Source organism: Phycodurus eques, chromosome 15 (genome assembly GCF_024500275.1).
Source record: "Phycodurus eques isolate BA_2022a chromosome 15, UOR_Pequ_1.1, whole genome shotgun sequence".
Classification (NCBI taxonomy): Eukaryota; Metazoa; Chordata; class Actinopteri; order Syngnathiformes; family Syngnathidae; genus Phycodurus; species Phycodurus eques.
The window spans coordinates 9,086,381-9,100,923 of record NC_084539.1 but is presented as its reverse complement, the minus strand read 5'-3'; the positions used below and the strand labels follow the sequence as shown (position 1 = coordinate 9,100,923).

Sequence of the window (14,543 nt, the reverse complement as noted above, 5' to 3'; positions counted from 1 at the left end):
AGCTACATGGTCAGAAACAAAATATGAAGCCACACGCTAGAATGTGCTAGTTTTAACACTAGCATCAATACTAGCACTGCTAACACAACACGATAGTGGTTCACAGTTGAAAACTAATTGAGTTTAAACCTCTACGTTGAAAACAGTCGTACAGTGGACAGTAGTAAACGTGCAGTTTATTAGCATTAAAAACATGGTCAAAAGCTCAAGAAGCTAAGCTGAGCGTTCATGCTAAATACTAAAAGAACTTGTTTGTGTCTTGTCTTTGAAACAAACATTGTCTGATCATTTTAGAGTATAAAAGAGAAGTGCACAACCCAAGTAATTAACTCGGACGCCGCAATGTTAAATACAAATTGATCGTAGTCGATTTCATTCAATTTGGATTTTCTAAGCATTAAAGACAGATAAGCTATTGAGGCTCAGCTTAGCGACATGCTCAATACTAATAGAACATATTCGTCCTCCAACATCTTTTCTTTTAAATAAACATAATGGACTTTACTATGGTAAAAATAAATATACGCGGAATGGTGGTAAAACATGGTCAGATGCCGAAGGTTCTAAGCTAATAAATGCTCATCCCAAACGCTAACAGAAATGATTTGTTGTGTCTATGAAACAAACATTGTCTGATTATTTTAGCTCTGAATAGCATTGAAGCTAGGGCTGCTTATTATCATATTGTGTGGTTGTAGTAGAATAAATAAACCGTTCAAGTGGAAGTTAAGGAGCCGCCATCGTTTCAACGAGCTGTGCGTAACCTTTGACCTGCCCTTGGGCCTGCGTCTGCCACCGTGTTAAAGACGAGTGGCGGCGACGACTTTACGTCAATACGACCAGCACTAATGGGTATAAAGGAGAAATGCATGGAGGCATGGAAATAAGTGCGCTCACACACACGCGCGCGCGGGGCATCTGCAGTTGCACTCAAGCAAAAGAAAAGCAAACTACTCTGAGCTAATGCGATTGATCAGCTCAAGACTTCCCGTGACCTCACTTTGTTGTAGTGCAATTATATACATACTGTACACAAACATACAGTACTGTATATACAGTCTGTATATGCAGTGTTGTATGTGAAGGACTCGTTCATATTTTGGGCGATCGCGAACTGAGCTTAGTTCATTTCTGCCTGATGAACGTTTTTGAGAACGTGTTCATTCTGGCGTAAATAAAACAAAACGGTTTTTTTTGCATGAAAATAAGTGTAGGGTTTTGCTCGGGACTTACAGGACAGAACCTGTCTGAACACACTATATACGAGCCTTCATATGTTGTGGATGAACGCCATATTTGGCAACCGCCATTCATGTTTACATTCAGCAGCAGCATTTACATCACGGCAGCCTGTGTGCGCGAGGTGCGTTCAGGGACGCTGCATACATGGGAGCACATGCGTTCTTTGGTTGTTTTGCAATGTCATTGTAAAAACTGATAACTAGGAAAATTATTATTTGTATCAGAATGCTTTAGTCACAACACTGAGATCACACGGTCATAATATGGAATTTATTTTATTTTTTAATATAAGAATAGATGAGATAAAACATTTTGTCAATGTCAGAGCCGCAAGGAATGCAGAGTTATCAATGTCTTTTCACCATTGTTCCTGTCATACTGTGTTTTTGTTTGCACATTAAGGGCAAAAGTCCTGTTTTTGTTTTAATTCCTCATTAAAAAAAAAAAAAAAAAGAATATATTTTTTTAAAAAAGACTTCAAGCTACAGGTTTTTTCTCATTTATTTGAGATTGTAGGGTTAAAGCTGCAGCTGGCTACTCGTGTGGACTGAATGGGTGGAAACAGTGAGGAAATGAAATGCCAATATTTTGAGGATAATAACCATCACCAACATTCATTCATTTTCTGAGCCGCTTCTCCTCACTAGGGTCGCGGGCGTGCTGGAGCCTATCCCAGCTGTCATCGGGCAGGAGGCGGGGTACACCCTGAACTGGTTGCCAGCCAATCGCAGGGCACATAGGAACAAACAACCATTCGCACTCACAGTCATGCCTACGGGCAATTTAGAGTCTCCAATTAATGCATGTTTTTGGGATGTGGGAGGAAACCGGAGTGCCCGGAGAAAACCCACGCAGGCACGGGGAGAACATGCAAACTCCACACAGGCGGGGCCGGGGATTGAACCCGGGTCCTCAGAACTGTGAGGCTGACGCTCTAACCAGTCGGCCGCCGTGCCGCCCCATCACCAACATATTGGAAAAAAAGAAGAACTATCAAATAGTTCATTTTTGGAAAGATGAACTCAGTTCACAATTTTGAAGTATGAACGATGAACTGAACGACTTCATTTGTGGAACGGTGAACTGAACTTTGAACTAGTTTGCATAGAAAAAGAATTTTCCCAACACTTTGTATACGAATACAAAATTCAACTGTTTATACTGATGACTATTTCATTGTTTTCCAAGTGTGCATTATCAGGCATTGAATCTGAATATTTCATCTGAATGACAAATTGCCTTTTCAAAGGACTGTTTTGTTAGAAAACTTTCACCAAAACACAAATGCCGTGAATCATTTGAAAGACGCCATAACCGCAGTAAACATTCAAAAAAAAAAAAAAACATACACGCCAGCTGCATCGAGTCAAGACTCTTGTGTAATTACATTAATCTTCTGATGAAAAACTTTCCTCTCCACTGGTTTCATCTTACTTTCATACTAAGTCCTCTGCAAGTTTTTTGACACACTAAGTAGCAAAAGAGAATGAAGGGTTTTCAGGCAGTGTGAAAGGGGTTTTACACGCAAGCACCCTCCTGCCTCTGTTATGACTTCGATACTATACCTCAGAAGCCGGAAAATGTCGGGTCGACTTCGCCCTTTTCATCTATGTGCCGTTGACGCAGTACAGTTGGATGGAGAAAAAGCAAAAAAAAATAATAATAATAATAATAAAAACCCACCTTTTACAGGCAGTGTGAAAGAGGCTTTACGCATAGGCTGTATCCTGCCTCTGTCAAGGCTCTGATACTACCTCAGATACCAGAAAGTGTTGGGTTGACGCCCCTTATTCTGTATGGGTGCTGTACATATAAAACAGCGACACTGGAAAAATCCCAGCTTTTGCAAACGATGTGAAAGGGGTTTTACACATAAGCAACATCCTGCGTCTATCACGGCTTTGATACTACCTTAGAAGCCGGAACGTAACAGGCCAACTTCCCCCCGTTCCATGTATTGTTTATATATGACAGTGACAATGAAAAAGACGGGGGGAAAAATACCAGCTTTTACTGCACGTGTGCAATGTAAAAAACAGACACTACCAAAAAAATTGGTGAGTCGCCTTTGTTCTCCCATTTCACACCGATACTGCTTATAAGGAACAATAACATGGAACGGAGGAAGAAATTGCCAGCCAGCTTTTACAGGCAGTGTGAAAGGGGCTTTACACACACACTGAGCGCACTAACATGAACTAGCAGCTGAAGAACTCGTACGCCTTCCCCGCATACGAGGGGCCGCCGCTGCCATAGCCCAAAATACAATAACCGCAAAGCCAAAGAGCAAAGGAGGGGACTGCCCGCCTCACTCACTCATTGGGGGACCGCCGCACAAAAAAATGTCGAGGGTGAAATTAAAGGCACGCTCTCGGGGAGTAATTGCACATGAAGGTGCCCACTGCCCCCTTAGATGTCACGCTTTCACTCTAATGACGGGTTAAACCAGGCCGACCTCCCCTAACTTACCCTCTTAAACTACTTCTGGACAAACGCAATATACGAAGCGCTTACTGCACTAAAGACGCAGGACCTTAGCTCCTTCTTGCCCGGTCATGGTCACGTTGCACTGTTGCATTAGAATCAATTATGGATGTCTTCATAATACTTATTACTCATCTCTCTCTCTCTCTCTCTCTCTCTCTCTCTATATATATATATATATATATATATATATATATATATATATATATATATATATATATATATATATATATATATATATATATATACACACACACACACACACACACACACATAGTATATACTGTATGTGGGCATGTGCTTTTATATGGCATTTTAATAATTCATATCCAAGTGTATGTTCATGCCTGTGAGGTGAGCGCCAAGAATTTTTCATGCCCGCTGCCTCGTCCCGTCCGTTGCAAGTAAATATTGATTGAATTTCAATGTGAAAATATTAGCTCATTTTCGCACAGCCACGTGAAGAGGAAGCTATAAAGTGCAAACAATCTAGTTCAGCCCCCATTTGTTCCAATATTCTATTTCCTCATCAGAAAAAAATTATAAATATACAATATAAAAATCGCCCACCCTCTACCAGGGGCCTGGGAGCATAACAGTTCTGTGCAGGTTCTTAGCTGTTGCCAGAATTGCGCTCTTCAGGACGGAGATGTCGGATGTTGTTCCTGGTATCCCCTGGAGCCATCCCCCAACCCGGGGGTTACTGCCCCCAGTGCCCCGATCGCTACAGGTACCACTATTGCCTTCGCCATCCTCATTTTCTCTAGTTCTTTCTTAAGTCCTTGGTATTGCTCCAGTTTTTCTTGTTCCTTTTTCCAGATGTTGCTATAACTCGGGATTGCTACATCTATCACGACCGCTGTTTCTGATGTTTACCCATTACCATTATTTCAGGCTGGTTGGCCATCACCGGTTTGCCAGTCTGGATCTGGAAGTCCCACAAGATCTTGGCCTGGTTGTTCTCAACCACGTTTGGTGATGTCTGCCTCTTGATTCTGGGCCCTCCATGTATGCCTTGCCTGCGAGCATCTTCCACCCTGCTGTGATGTGCTGCACTGGGTCTAGGGCTTCTTTGCACAGCCTGCACCTGGGGTCGTGACTGATGTGGTAGACCCCGGCCAGTATTTTTAGGGACGGTTCTTGTGCTGCCTTTTAGTACAGCCTTTCCCAGCCACCGGTATGCTTTGTCGATGTTGCTGGTGGTACGTGCCAGGATTGTCTTTCCATGACAGTTCACCTGGCTCCTGCTTCTTAGCTCAGTGGGTAACGCCAATGTTTTTGGACACATGGTACTCCAGTTCAAATCCCTGTCAGGGCAAACATCCAAGTGGGTTCTTAGGTAAGAGCCTTCACGATGGATGAACACAAAACCCATTCAATGCCTACTGTTTAGAACTGCCTCAACAGCTCCTGTGGAAGGTCATGCTTCCTTATAAGCCCCAGGAAGTACCTCTTCTGCTAGATCTTTTTGAGGATGGAGTTGATGTTGGTCTCCCACTTCAGGTCGTGAAGGTCTGCCGATACGCAGACTCATCACTGTCTTTAATGAGGCCGATGACTGTGGTGCAAACTTCAGAGTTTGACAGCTGGGAGTGTTGAGGTGCAGTCATTCGTGTAGAGAGAGAAGAGAAGCAGAGAGGACTCACCCTTGGGGGGGGGGTCCCGGAGCTGATGGTGCGTGTGAATGAGGTGGTGTACCCCAGCCTCACCTGCTGTGTCCTGCCTGTCAGGAAGCTGTAAATCCATTGGCAGTTGCCTACGACACGCTGAGCTGGAGAAGCTTGGAGGAGAGGAGTTCGGTGATGATGGTGCTGAACGCAGAGCTGAAGTCCACGAACAGGATCCTCACGTAGGTCCCCACGCCCTCCAGGTGTTCCAGAATGAAGTGCAGTCACATGTTGACTGCGTTATTCACAGACCGCTTTGCTCGATAGACAAACTGCAGGGGGTCCAGCGGGGGACTTGTGACGTTCTTGAGGTGGTCCAGCACGAGGTGTTCAAAGGACTTCATGACCACACTTGTCAGGGCGACAGGCCAGCAGTCATTCAGACCCGAGATTGCAGGTTTTTTGAGGGACTGGGATGATGGTGGAGCGTTTGAGGCAAGATGGGACTTCACACAGTTCCAAAAGATCTATTGGAAATCTGTGTGAAAACTGGAGCAAACTGGTCTGTGCAGACTTACAAGCAAGACGGGGACACCCTGTCTGGGCCTGTCACACACATGTGGTATCTCCTTCAAGCTCAAGTCTTCTACCAGAGGCCTGGGGGCTGTTCCTAGTATTGTGCTCTTCTGGACGGAGATGTCAGATGTTGTTCGTGGTATCTGCTGGAGCTTACTTACACTGTAAGTTCAGGAACTTCAGCAGCTTTTGCTGTTGCCTTACCGTGTCATGAACACACACCCATGACAGACCAAGAATTTGTAAGTCTTGCAGTATCTCGGTAAGGAAACAGCAAAGGTTACAATGATTTGCTGTAAAGGTTTTTGCAGTTAGGTGTTTAAGTGAAATTTATGATTTGTTGGATTTGTTCTTTGAAGACAGTGATTTTGTGTGCAACTGATCCATAAGACAGACAGCTGCGCATAAACACACAGACAGTCATGTCTGCAGGTTGCAGCATACAACAATTCTATATCTTTTTGATGCTGAAATAAAATTGTACTATATTTAACTTTGAATGCACACTGATAATTATCCCAATCTAATAACGTAATCCAATCAATATTATTATTTTGTCTGAACGTTGAGTTGCACAATTCTACGATTTTGAGCAGCCTCCTTTTCTTCTTTTTTTTCCCCAATGGAATCTATTTTGTTATCAGTAGCTTTTCCCGTTCAGGTCTCTAGGCCTCATTCTCACTACTTCATAAAAACAAAACAAAACTCTTGCTCTACAATAATCACAGCGTTACACTAGTTGAGTTTTCCACCACTTATTTTCCCCTGCAGCAACAGCTCACAACGCATTGCTTAAGTAGTAACACGCACACAGATACATACAGTAGCCACAACGGACAACAGATCTTCCTGTAATCAGTCAAACAACTCACTTTCACCGAACACTTTGCCAAGATTCCATCATTTGTCTCTCAAACGTCCCACACGGACATAAACATACACGCACCAACGCATCAGTAATCGGCAGACCGCACAGTCACTCACACCAACTCCTTATTGTGCACGAGTTGAACACATCTTGGCAGTCAAATAGTCTTACGTCTTCAGTCTCAAATACCTCAAATTGTGTCATCATTTTAATTGCTGTAAATCACTTGGTGTTATATTTTAAAATGATTAAAGGTGCTATATAAATACCTTTTCTTCGATCATTTGACAGTATTTCAAACAAACATCGTTTCAAACAAAACTCACTCCCGGGGTCCCCTGGATCGGCGATCAATCCTAGGATCCCTCTTCTGACACCAACTGTTTTGGCAAATCTTTTTCTGACAGAATAAGTGAGGAAGCCATCTTGTCTTTGTGGGGTTTTATTACAAAAAAAGAAAGAAAAGCCTTTGCAAAGAGAGGAAAAGGTACAAGTCTTACGAGTTGTCACCCCTTACTGAAGTCCAGACAAAAATCCCCTTTCTTATATCGAAGTGAGAGCGACAGAGAAAGAAAACAAAACAAAACAATTATCTTTGTCCAGCCGCAACAAGTATTACGCACACAGAGCTAGTACTCATAACATAACATAACAATAAAGCACGTGAAGGTTGTCTAAAACGAACAGAAGTCATATTTGAGATAATAAACAGATTTTCCAACACATATGTCCCTTTTTATTTTTTAAAATCTACTTTGACCTTTTTCTTTTATTTGCTTACTTTTACTGTTTTTTCTTGTACTGTCGTTGCTGTGATGCTGTTGGAACAGAACATTCATTTCCCAAGGGATTCATCAATGAATCTCACTTTCTCTCTCTCTCTCTTTATCTATGCTTTGAATTTGGAAAAAAAAAGTCACATTTTATTTTTCCGGTTACAAAGGGTTTGGTGAGTGCATGCACTGCATGAAACTTGCAGGGTTCAGTACCTCCGACAAGGTTAAGAACCACTGCTATAGTAAGATGACCATTTTTAAAGCAGTTACTTGAGGATCATTAAAGTGATACGGTGACAATTCAAACCTTGACACAGAGCAGAAAGTGGAGGACATCGTTTTTTTTGCTTCTAAAACAGAATTAACTTTTATTCCCATTTATTATTTATGATTAAAAGTTTCTCAGGCTAATACAGAGATGCTGATGCATGCTTTTATCTCCTGTCGTTTCGACTATTGCAATGCCCTGCTCACTCATCTCTAATCTACAGCTCCTGCAGAACTCAGCTGCTCGTGTCCAGATGAAGACCAGAAAGAAAGGACATATTACACCGGTTTTAAGATCACTACATCGGCTCCCTGTGTGTTTTAGGATCAATTTGAAGGTTCTTTTACTACTTTTTAAATGTCTTAACGGTCTTGGGCCATCGTATCTATCCAATATGCTTTTATCATATCACCTTGTAATTATGCCAATGGCTACAACGAAAACTTCCGGCGAGGCTGCATTCAGCCACTATGACCCGTGCCTTTGGAACAGCCTGCCATAGGACATCAGGACCGCAGAGTCCGTTGGTGTTTTTACAAGGAGGCTCAAGACTCACCTCTTTGGTTTAGCTTTTAACTGATTTCTTAATTATTTCTTAGGTTTATTTATTACTTATCATCAATATGCGCTGTGTGCGTGTGTACGTGCGGGTTTGCGTGTTCTTCTGGGTGTGTTTTGCGTGGGGGTGTCAGGGGTGAGTATACTTTTTGTATGATGTACTTCTTCTGTCGGTTTTAATTTCTGTAAAGCACTTTGTGTTGCATTTTAATGTATGAAAAGTGCTATATGAATTGATTTCATTTGATTTTGAAATGTTCTGAGTATTTTAGTCGTAAATAGTTTATTTGTGTCTTTGCAAATATGGAAAAGCTCAATATAAGAGTAATTTATGAGTAGTAGTGGTAGTTGTAGTAAATGTCACCCACACTTTTCACAATAGCGTTGCGGGCCGTGACAAAGGTTATTTTTTGTATTTCCTGCAGGCTGCTAAAAATGAACGACGGGCCACAAATGGCCCTTGGATGGTAGTTTGGACATCCGTGTTTTAGATCAAGACAACAAACCTTGTGAGATTTGCTTATAGTTTGACGTGAAAGATTTTTTTTTTTTTTTACCGAAGTTGAATTGTACAACTTCAGGAGCATCAGAAAAACAATTGAGTTGCCTCTTGCATGTTGTTAAGCACCGTTTTGCAGAGCAGTTCCTTAAACAGCGTCGGCTGTGCAGTGTGGTCGTGCAACTCAAATAAACTCCAACACACACAATATCAAGTTCTGGCTGCAGCTGAGCAGTGGAAAAGTCCGGGAATGGTTTTCCCAGCTGTGAGGTCGCGGCAAACCGAGGCCGAGCCAGGCCGCGCTCCTCTCATAATGAGGGGGTTGCGGCTCGAAGGGCGACATCAAATGGCGTTAGCGTTAGCTGGGAATTAAACGTGCGAGACAGACAGCGACAGTCCAAGCTGCGACGGTCTAATTGCTGACGACGATGACAAGGCCAATCGCAAGATGCCAGCACTTTCGTGAGGGTGGTCCCATCGGGAGGGGGGGGGGGGGGGGGGGGGGGGGGTATAAAAAGAGCCCTCCACCCGTCTTCTTTTTCTGCGGTAGTCTATGAATACACACAACCACATATTATGGCTTCCTTCTGGATGATGGTTTCATTCTTGGACCGTCGCTGATGTAAATGCAGATGCACGCGCTACATGGCTTGTTTCTTTTTTTTCTGAAAAGGACTAGATTTTTTTCCCCAATCGTGTCTGTTAATTTCGCTCCATGATGGCTCCCAGATTTGCTCTCCGAAAGCCGCTTGCTTGCTCATTCCCAGTGACTCCGCAACAATTCTAATGCAGCACACAAACATTCCTCTGGGTTCATAACCACATTCAAGTATTTCATGATTGGCTCCCACATGAGGAAAAACTGGGCTTTGTTTTGGTAAACTTTCACACTGCTGGAACATGACGCTGAACGAGAAAAGTCAGCAGACCTCCACCAAGGCCAAACGTCAAAATGGAGGTTTGCTAATGTTTTTGTTAAGTAGCAGCTTTACAGATGCCACGTCTGCTCTGCAGTCCATGTGACACATGGTGGTGTGGGTCACACTGTATTGGAATTTATTTGAGGGATGGCGTAAATATAATGCTAATATGACGAAGACATTTTTTTTTTTTAAGTTACTAAGATTAGCAAAATACTTTTCAGCATTTTCCTGCATTCATATATCATTACTGTACAGTATGCTTTTTTTGTTTGTTTGTTTCTGGACTTGGTTGGTTAAACATTTCAAAATGTTACTTAGGCAAAGTATTTTTTTAAATAATGCATTCATGTATTTTTTTTTTAATTTCCTGCAATTATTTGGAAATTTGCTAAAGCAAATAAATATTTTTTCCTTTTATATATTTATACATTTAGGTTTTTGTGTACGCTGGGATTTGGCTGATTAAAAATTTAGCAAAAGGGACCAAATCTATTGTTTTAAAAATATATATTTGTCTATATTGTTATGTATGTATAATTATAATTATTTATTTCCTGTAGGGTTGTTTTAAAAACTGTTTGTGAGTGTGTGTGTGTGTGTGTGTGTGTGTGTGTGTGTGTGTGTGTGTGTGTGTGTGTGTGTGTGTGTGCGTGTGTGCGTGCGTGTGCGTGTGTGCGCGTGCGGGTGTCCATTTTGTATTTTTTTTTAAGTCCTTTAGATGGTTGTTTTAAATTTCTGGATTTGATTTAAAATGAATGACTATTTTCAATTGTTGCTTCTCTCTACATCACATAATCCTAATCATATTTATCATCATCAACTGTGGTCCTTCCCATCCTTCCTGGACATGAGGTCAGAACAGGAGGACCGGAAACAAAGGACGAGCTCATCCCTACACTCCCTTTTCTCAAAATGTCTCCCCTTGTAGGACGCTATGATGGCAGTAGGCGTGTGACTAGGAGGTCATCTTTGTTACAGATCATCCCAAGCAAAAAATAAACAAAAATAACATTGTGGAGCACAGAGAAAAAGTAAAAAAATCAATATGTTGGTACCTCTTCTTGTTGGCCAGAGGACCGTCCATCCAATCGTGAAGAAACAACTGCGGCGACAGAACAAAAAGAAAGTGTCACGCAATCTTAAAATACAGTTAAACAACCATCATTGGAGTATTGTTACACACATTAAGGCTCATGGGTGGACAGCTTCGATTTAACCTTCCGTTGCTAATTTATGTTTGATGGTCACTCATCTTACTTCAACTCGTGTATGAGCTCCTTGTGTTTGTTTGTCCCGACTGCCTCTTGACCCTCCGCAGGATGGACGGATTGAAAAAGATGGATGGACGACTGTGTAGTTCAATGATGATAGATGGACGGATGGGTGGATAGGTGGCTGGTAGGATTTATGATAAATAGTAGGTAATGATGGACGATAAATGATAAGTCATGAATGGGTGATGGACGGATGGCTTGGGGTATGATGAATGTTTGATGGCGAAGAAACAACTGGTAATTGAGTGGAACAATAGATGATGATTAAGTGGTAATGATGGGTGATTACAAAATGATGAGTAAACAGATGAGTAAAAATGATTAATGAATGGATGATGACAAATCAGCAATAATTTGAGATAACAAATTAGTAAGGATGGATGGATTGTGGGTAGGCAATGATGGATGGATGGATGGAGCTGTGGTTAGATGATGAATAGGTAATGATTGAATGATGAAAAACTGGCAATGGATGGATGATACATGCATAGGTAAAAAAAATAGGTCACGACGAATTGATTATGAAGCGGTAATGATGCACGTATGGTGGAATTTAGACTTGATGGACAGAGAGATCTGCAGTTGGATGATAATATGTAATGGATGGATGATCGAAAATGATGGATGGATGCACAGAGATGTGATTGGAAGATACGTAGTAGTTAATGGATGGATGCTAACTAAAAATACTGACGGAGCAGCGAATGGATTAAGTTGGTGGATGGATAACGACTAATGGGCACTTGGGGTACATGTGGATGAATGAATGGATGAATAATGAATGAGGGATGAGCGATGGATATGTGACACCTGAATAGATGGATGGGCAGATGCGTCGATTCCGTAGTTGGATGGACGATCCATGCATTAACAGAAAATGTTATATATTGCATAAAAGAACATGCAATAGATGGTAGCTAGTGTGAGAATAAATTGTATATACAAGATGAATGAAAACAAACCTGAATATATATGCACTGCTGGCTTAAAAGGAGGAGGGAGGAGAGAAGTGGGGGGATGAGGAAGGGAGGGCCGAGGGAAGAAGGGCTGTGACTTCCAGCCCGCCGACGTCAACGCTCGAGTTTGGAGGAGGAAAAAAAAACAAGGCTGATGATGGTGTGCGCCGCGCGGAGCGAGAAGGGCTCAGGGAAGTTTGTCTACGAGGACTTTTGACTTGCAGGAATCCAAGCGGAACTAAAACTCAATGACATGTTTGCACTTCATAGCTGGATCGACTGAAGCCTCAAAAGTCCTTCTGGTAAGTCCACTCGACTACTTCTGTGTTTTTCATTGACACTCCTCTGCGGCCATATGCCAAACCTTCAAAGCTTTCTGTACGCATTGAGCAAACAGGAAGTGGACAAATGCATTTGAGTGGAAGCATCACTTCTCCTGGCGTGTCCTCCCCACAGAGGAACCAGCAGCAGACCGCGGAACTCCTCTGACTCCAAAATGATCGATCCTCACATCTACCTGCACTATAACTACACGGGCAAGCTGGACCACCGGCCCAGCGTGGGCGCCGGTGCCGGAACGGGCACCCCAGACACTAAGACCCTCGTGTTCCTGGTGGTGTGCGGCTTCATCGTGCTGGAGAACCTGACGGTGCTAGTGGCCATCTGGCGGAACCACCGCTTCCACAACCGCATGTACTTCTTCATCGGCAACCTGGCGGTGTGCGACATGCTGGCCGGCGTGGCCTACCTGGTCAACCTGCTCCTATCCGGCGACAGGACCCTGCACCTGTCGCCCGCTCTTTGGTTCATGCGCGAAGGCAGCATGTTTGTTGCACTGGGCGCTTCCATCTTCAGCCTCCTGGCCATCGCCATCGAGCGCCACCTGACCATGATCAAAATGAGGCCATACGACGCCAACAAGAACTACAGGGTCTTCCTCCTCATCGGCATGTGCTGGTTAGTCGCCATCTCCTTCGGGGCACTTCCCATCCTGGGATGGAACTGCCTGGGCGACCTCTCCGACTGCTCCACCGTGCTGCCGTTGTACTCCAAGAAGTACGTGGCCTTCTGCATCACAGTCTTCATGGCGCTGCTCCTGGCCATGTCGGTGCTGTACGCCCGCATCTACGTCCTGGTCAAGTCCAGCAGCCGCAAGGTGAGCAAGAACAGCAACTCGGAGCACGCCTTGTCCCTGCTGCGCACCGTCATCATCGTGGTGGGCATCTTCATCGCCTGCTGGACGCCCATCTTCGTGCTGCTCCTGGTGGACGTGGCGTGCGAGCAGCGCCGCTGCTGCCCCGTCCTTTACAAGGCCGACTGGTTCATCGGGTTGGCCGTGCTCAACTCGGCCATGAACCCTGTCATATACACGCTGGCCAGCCGCGAGATGAGACGGGCCTTCCTGGGCTTGGCGTGCTGTCTTTGCTACCGGGGCAAAGCGTCGGCAGCGGGCAGCGGGAACAGGCGGTGTCTGGAGGCCAGTCGCAGCCGGAGCAAGTCTTGGAGCAGCCAGAACAACCACAACCAGCAGGGCAGCAGGCAGGCGGGGCCCGATGTCGAGGCCGACTCCGGACTCGGGAAGGTGTCAGTGGTTGCGGGGCGGAGCGGTGCCGATGCTGAGAACTTCCTGCAGAGCGACGGGACCGAATGAGAGGCAAGACCAGGGCGGTCCTCACAGCGCCGGACCCAGATTTGACTCACATCGAGCGACTACAACATACAATTCCTTGAAAGACGACACGACTGTGAGTCACAGCCTGTCCAAATTGAGATAAGAACTGGGACCATTGGGAACTGGCCCTTTTCTAAGTCCAGAACTGGTTCTGGCGCATTCAGATTGAGTTCCAGAAAAGTGGCTGCTGTGTAAATGGACTGATATAGATCTAACCTGACTGATATAACCTAACTTGTCATTGCAAGTCATCAAAACGTAGGGGGGGGATGCATGCAATCAGATCAGACAGAACATCGGATAACATAGGATCCAAATCGGGCCTTAGTCTTTGTGGATAAAACCAGGTATGAAACGTCAATATGACTGCAGCGGAAAGGGGATTGATCAGATATATCCGGTCATTGCGAGTCTTGGAAAAGTAAGGGGAAAAGCGCACGTAAAGCATTTGGAACCCAATCACCGTGAAACCGTTCCGAATCATACGAATCAGGGGGCGGAAGATAGAAATCAGTTCTGAATTGAAAGTGACTGCAGTGTAAACATATCAGATATAGCCTATTATTGCAAGTCATCAAAGAGTGGAAAGAAAAAGAAAAACAAACAATCAGATAACCTCGGATAAGAAGCAGGTCTGGATCACCCAGACATGAATCTGGTGTGACTTAAGTGTCAAAACATCGACTGTACTTTGTCATTGCAAATCATTAAAACGTGGGAAGAATAAAACCCATAGAATCTGATGACGGTCAGATCCAAACCAGGCCCGGAACATACAGTATAATGTTAATATAAAAAATCAGACACGAGTCGGGAGTGACTGTAGCGTAAACGTACACA

General features: G+C 43.9%; 1 protein-coding gene across 1 annotated transcript; it reads left to right on the top strand.

The window, feature by feature from the left end:
* The first annotated feature begins 12,197 nt into the window (after positions 1-12,197).
* Positions 12,198-13,682, top strand: LOC133413912 (sphingosine 1-phosphate receptor 3). Its single transcript, XM_061698841.1, has 2 exons — positions 12,198-12,337; positions 12,490-13,682. The coding sequence occupies exons 1-2, from the start codon at positions 12,280-12,282 to the stop codon at positions 13,680-13,682; spliced, it is 1,251 nt and encodes a 416-aa protein (XP_061554825.1). The 5' UTR covers positions 12,198-12,279.
* Positions 13,683-14,543: the final 861 nt, after the last annotated feature.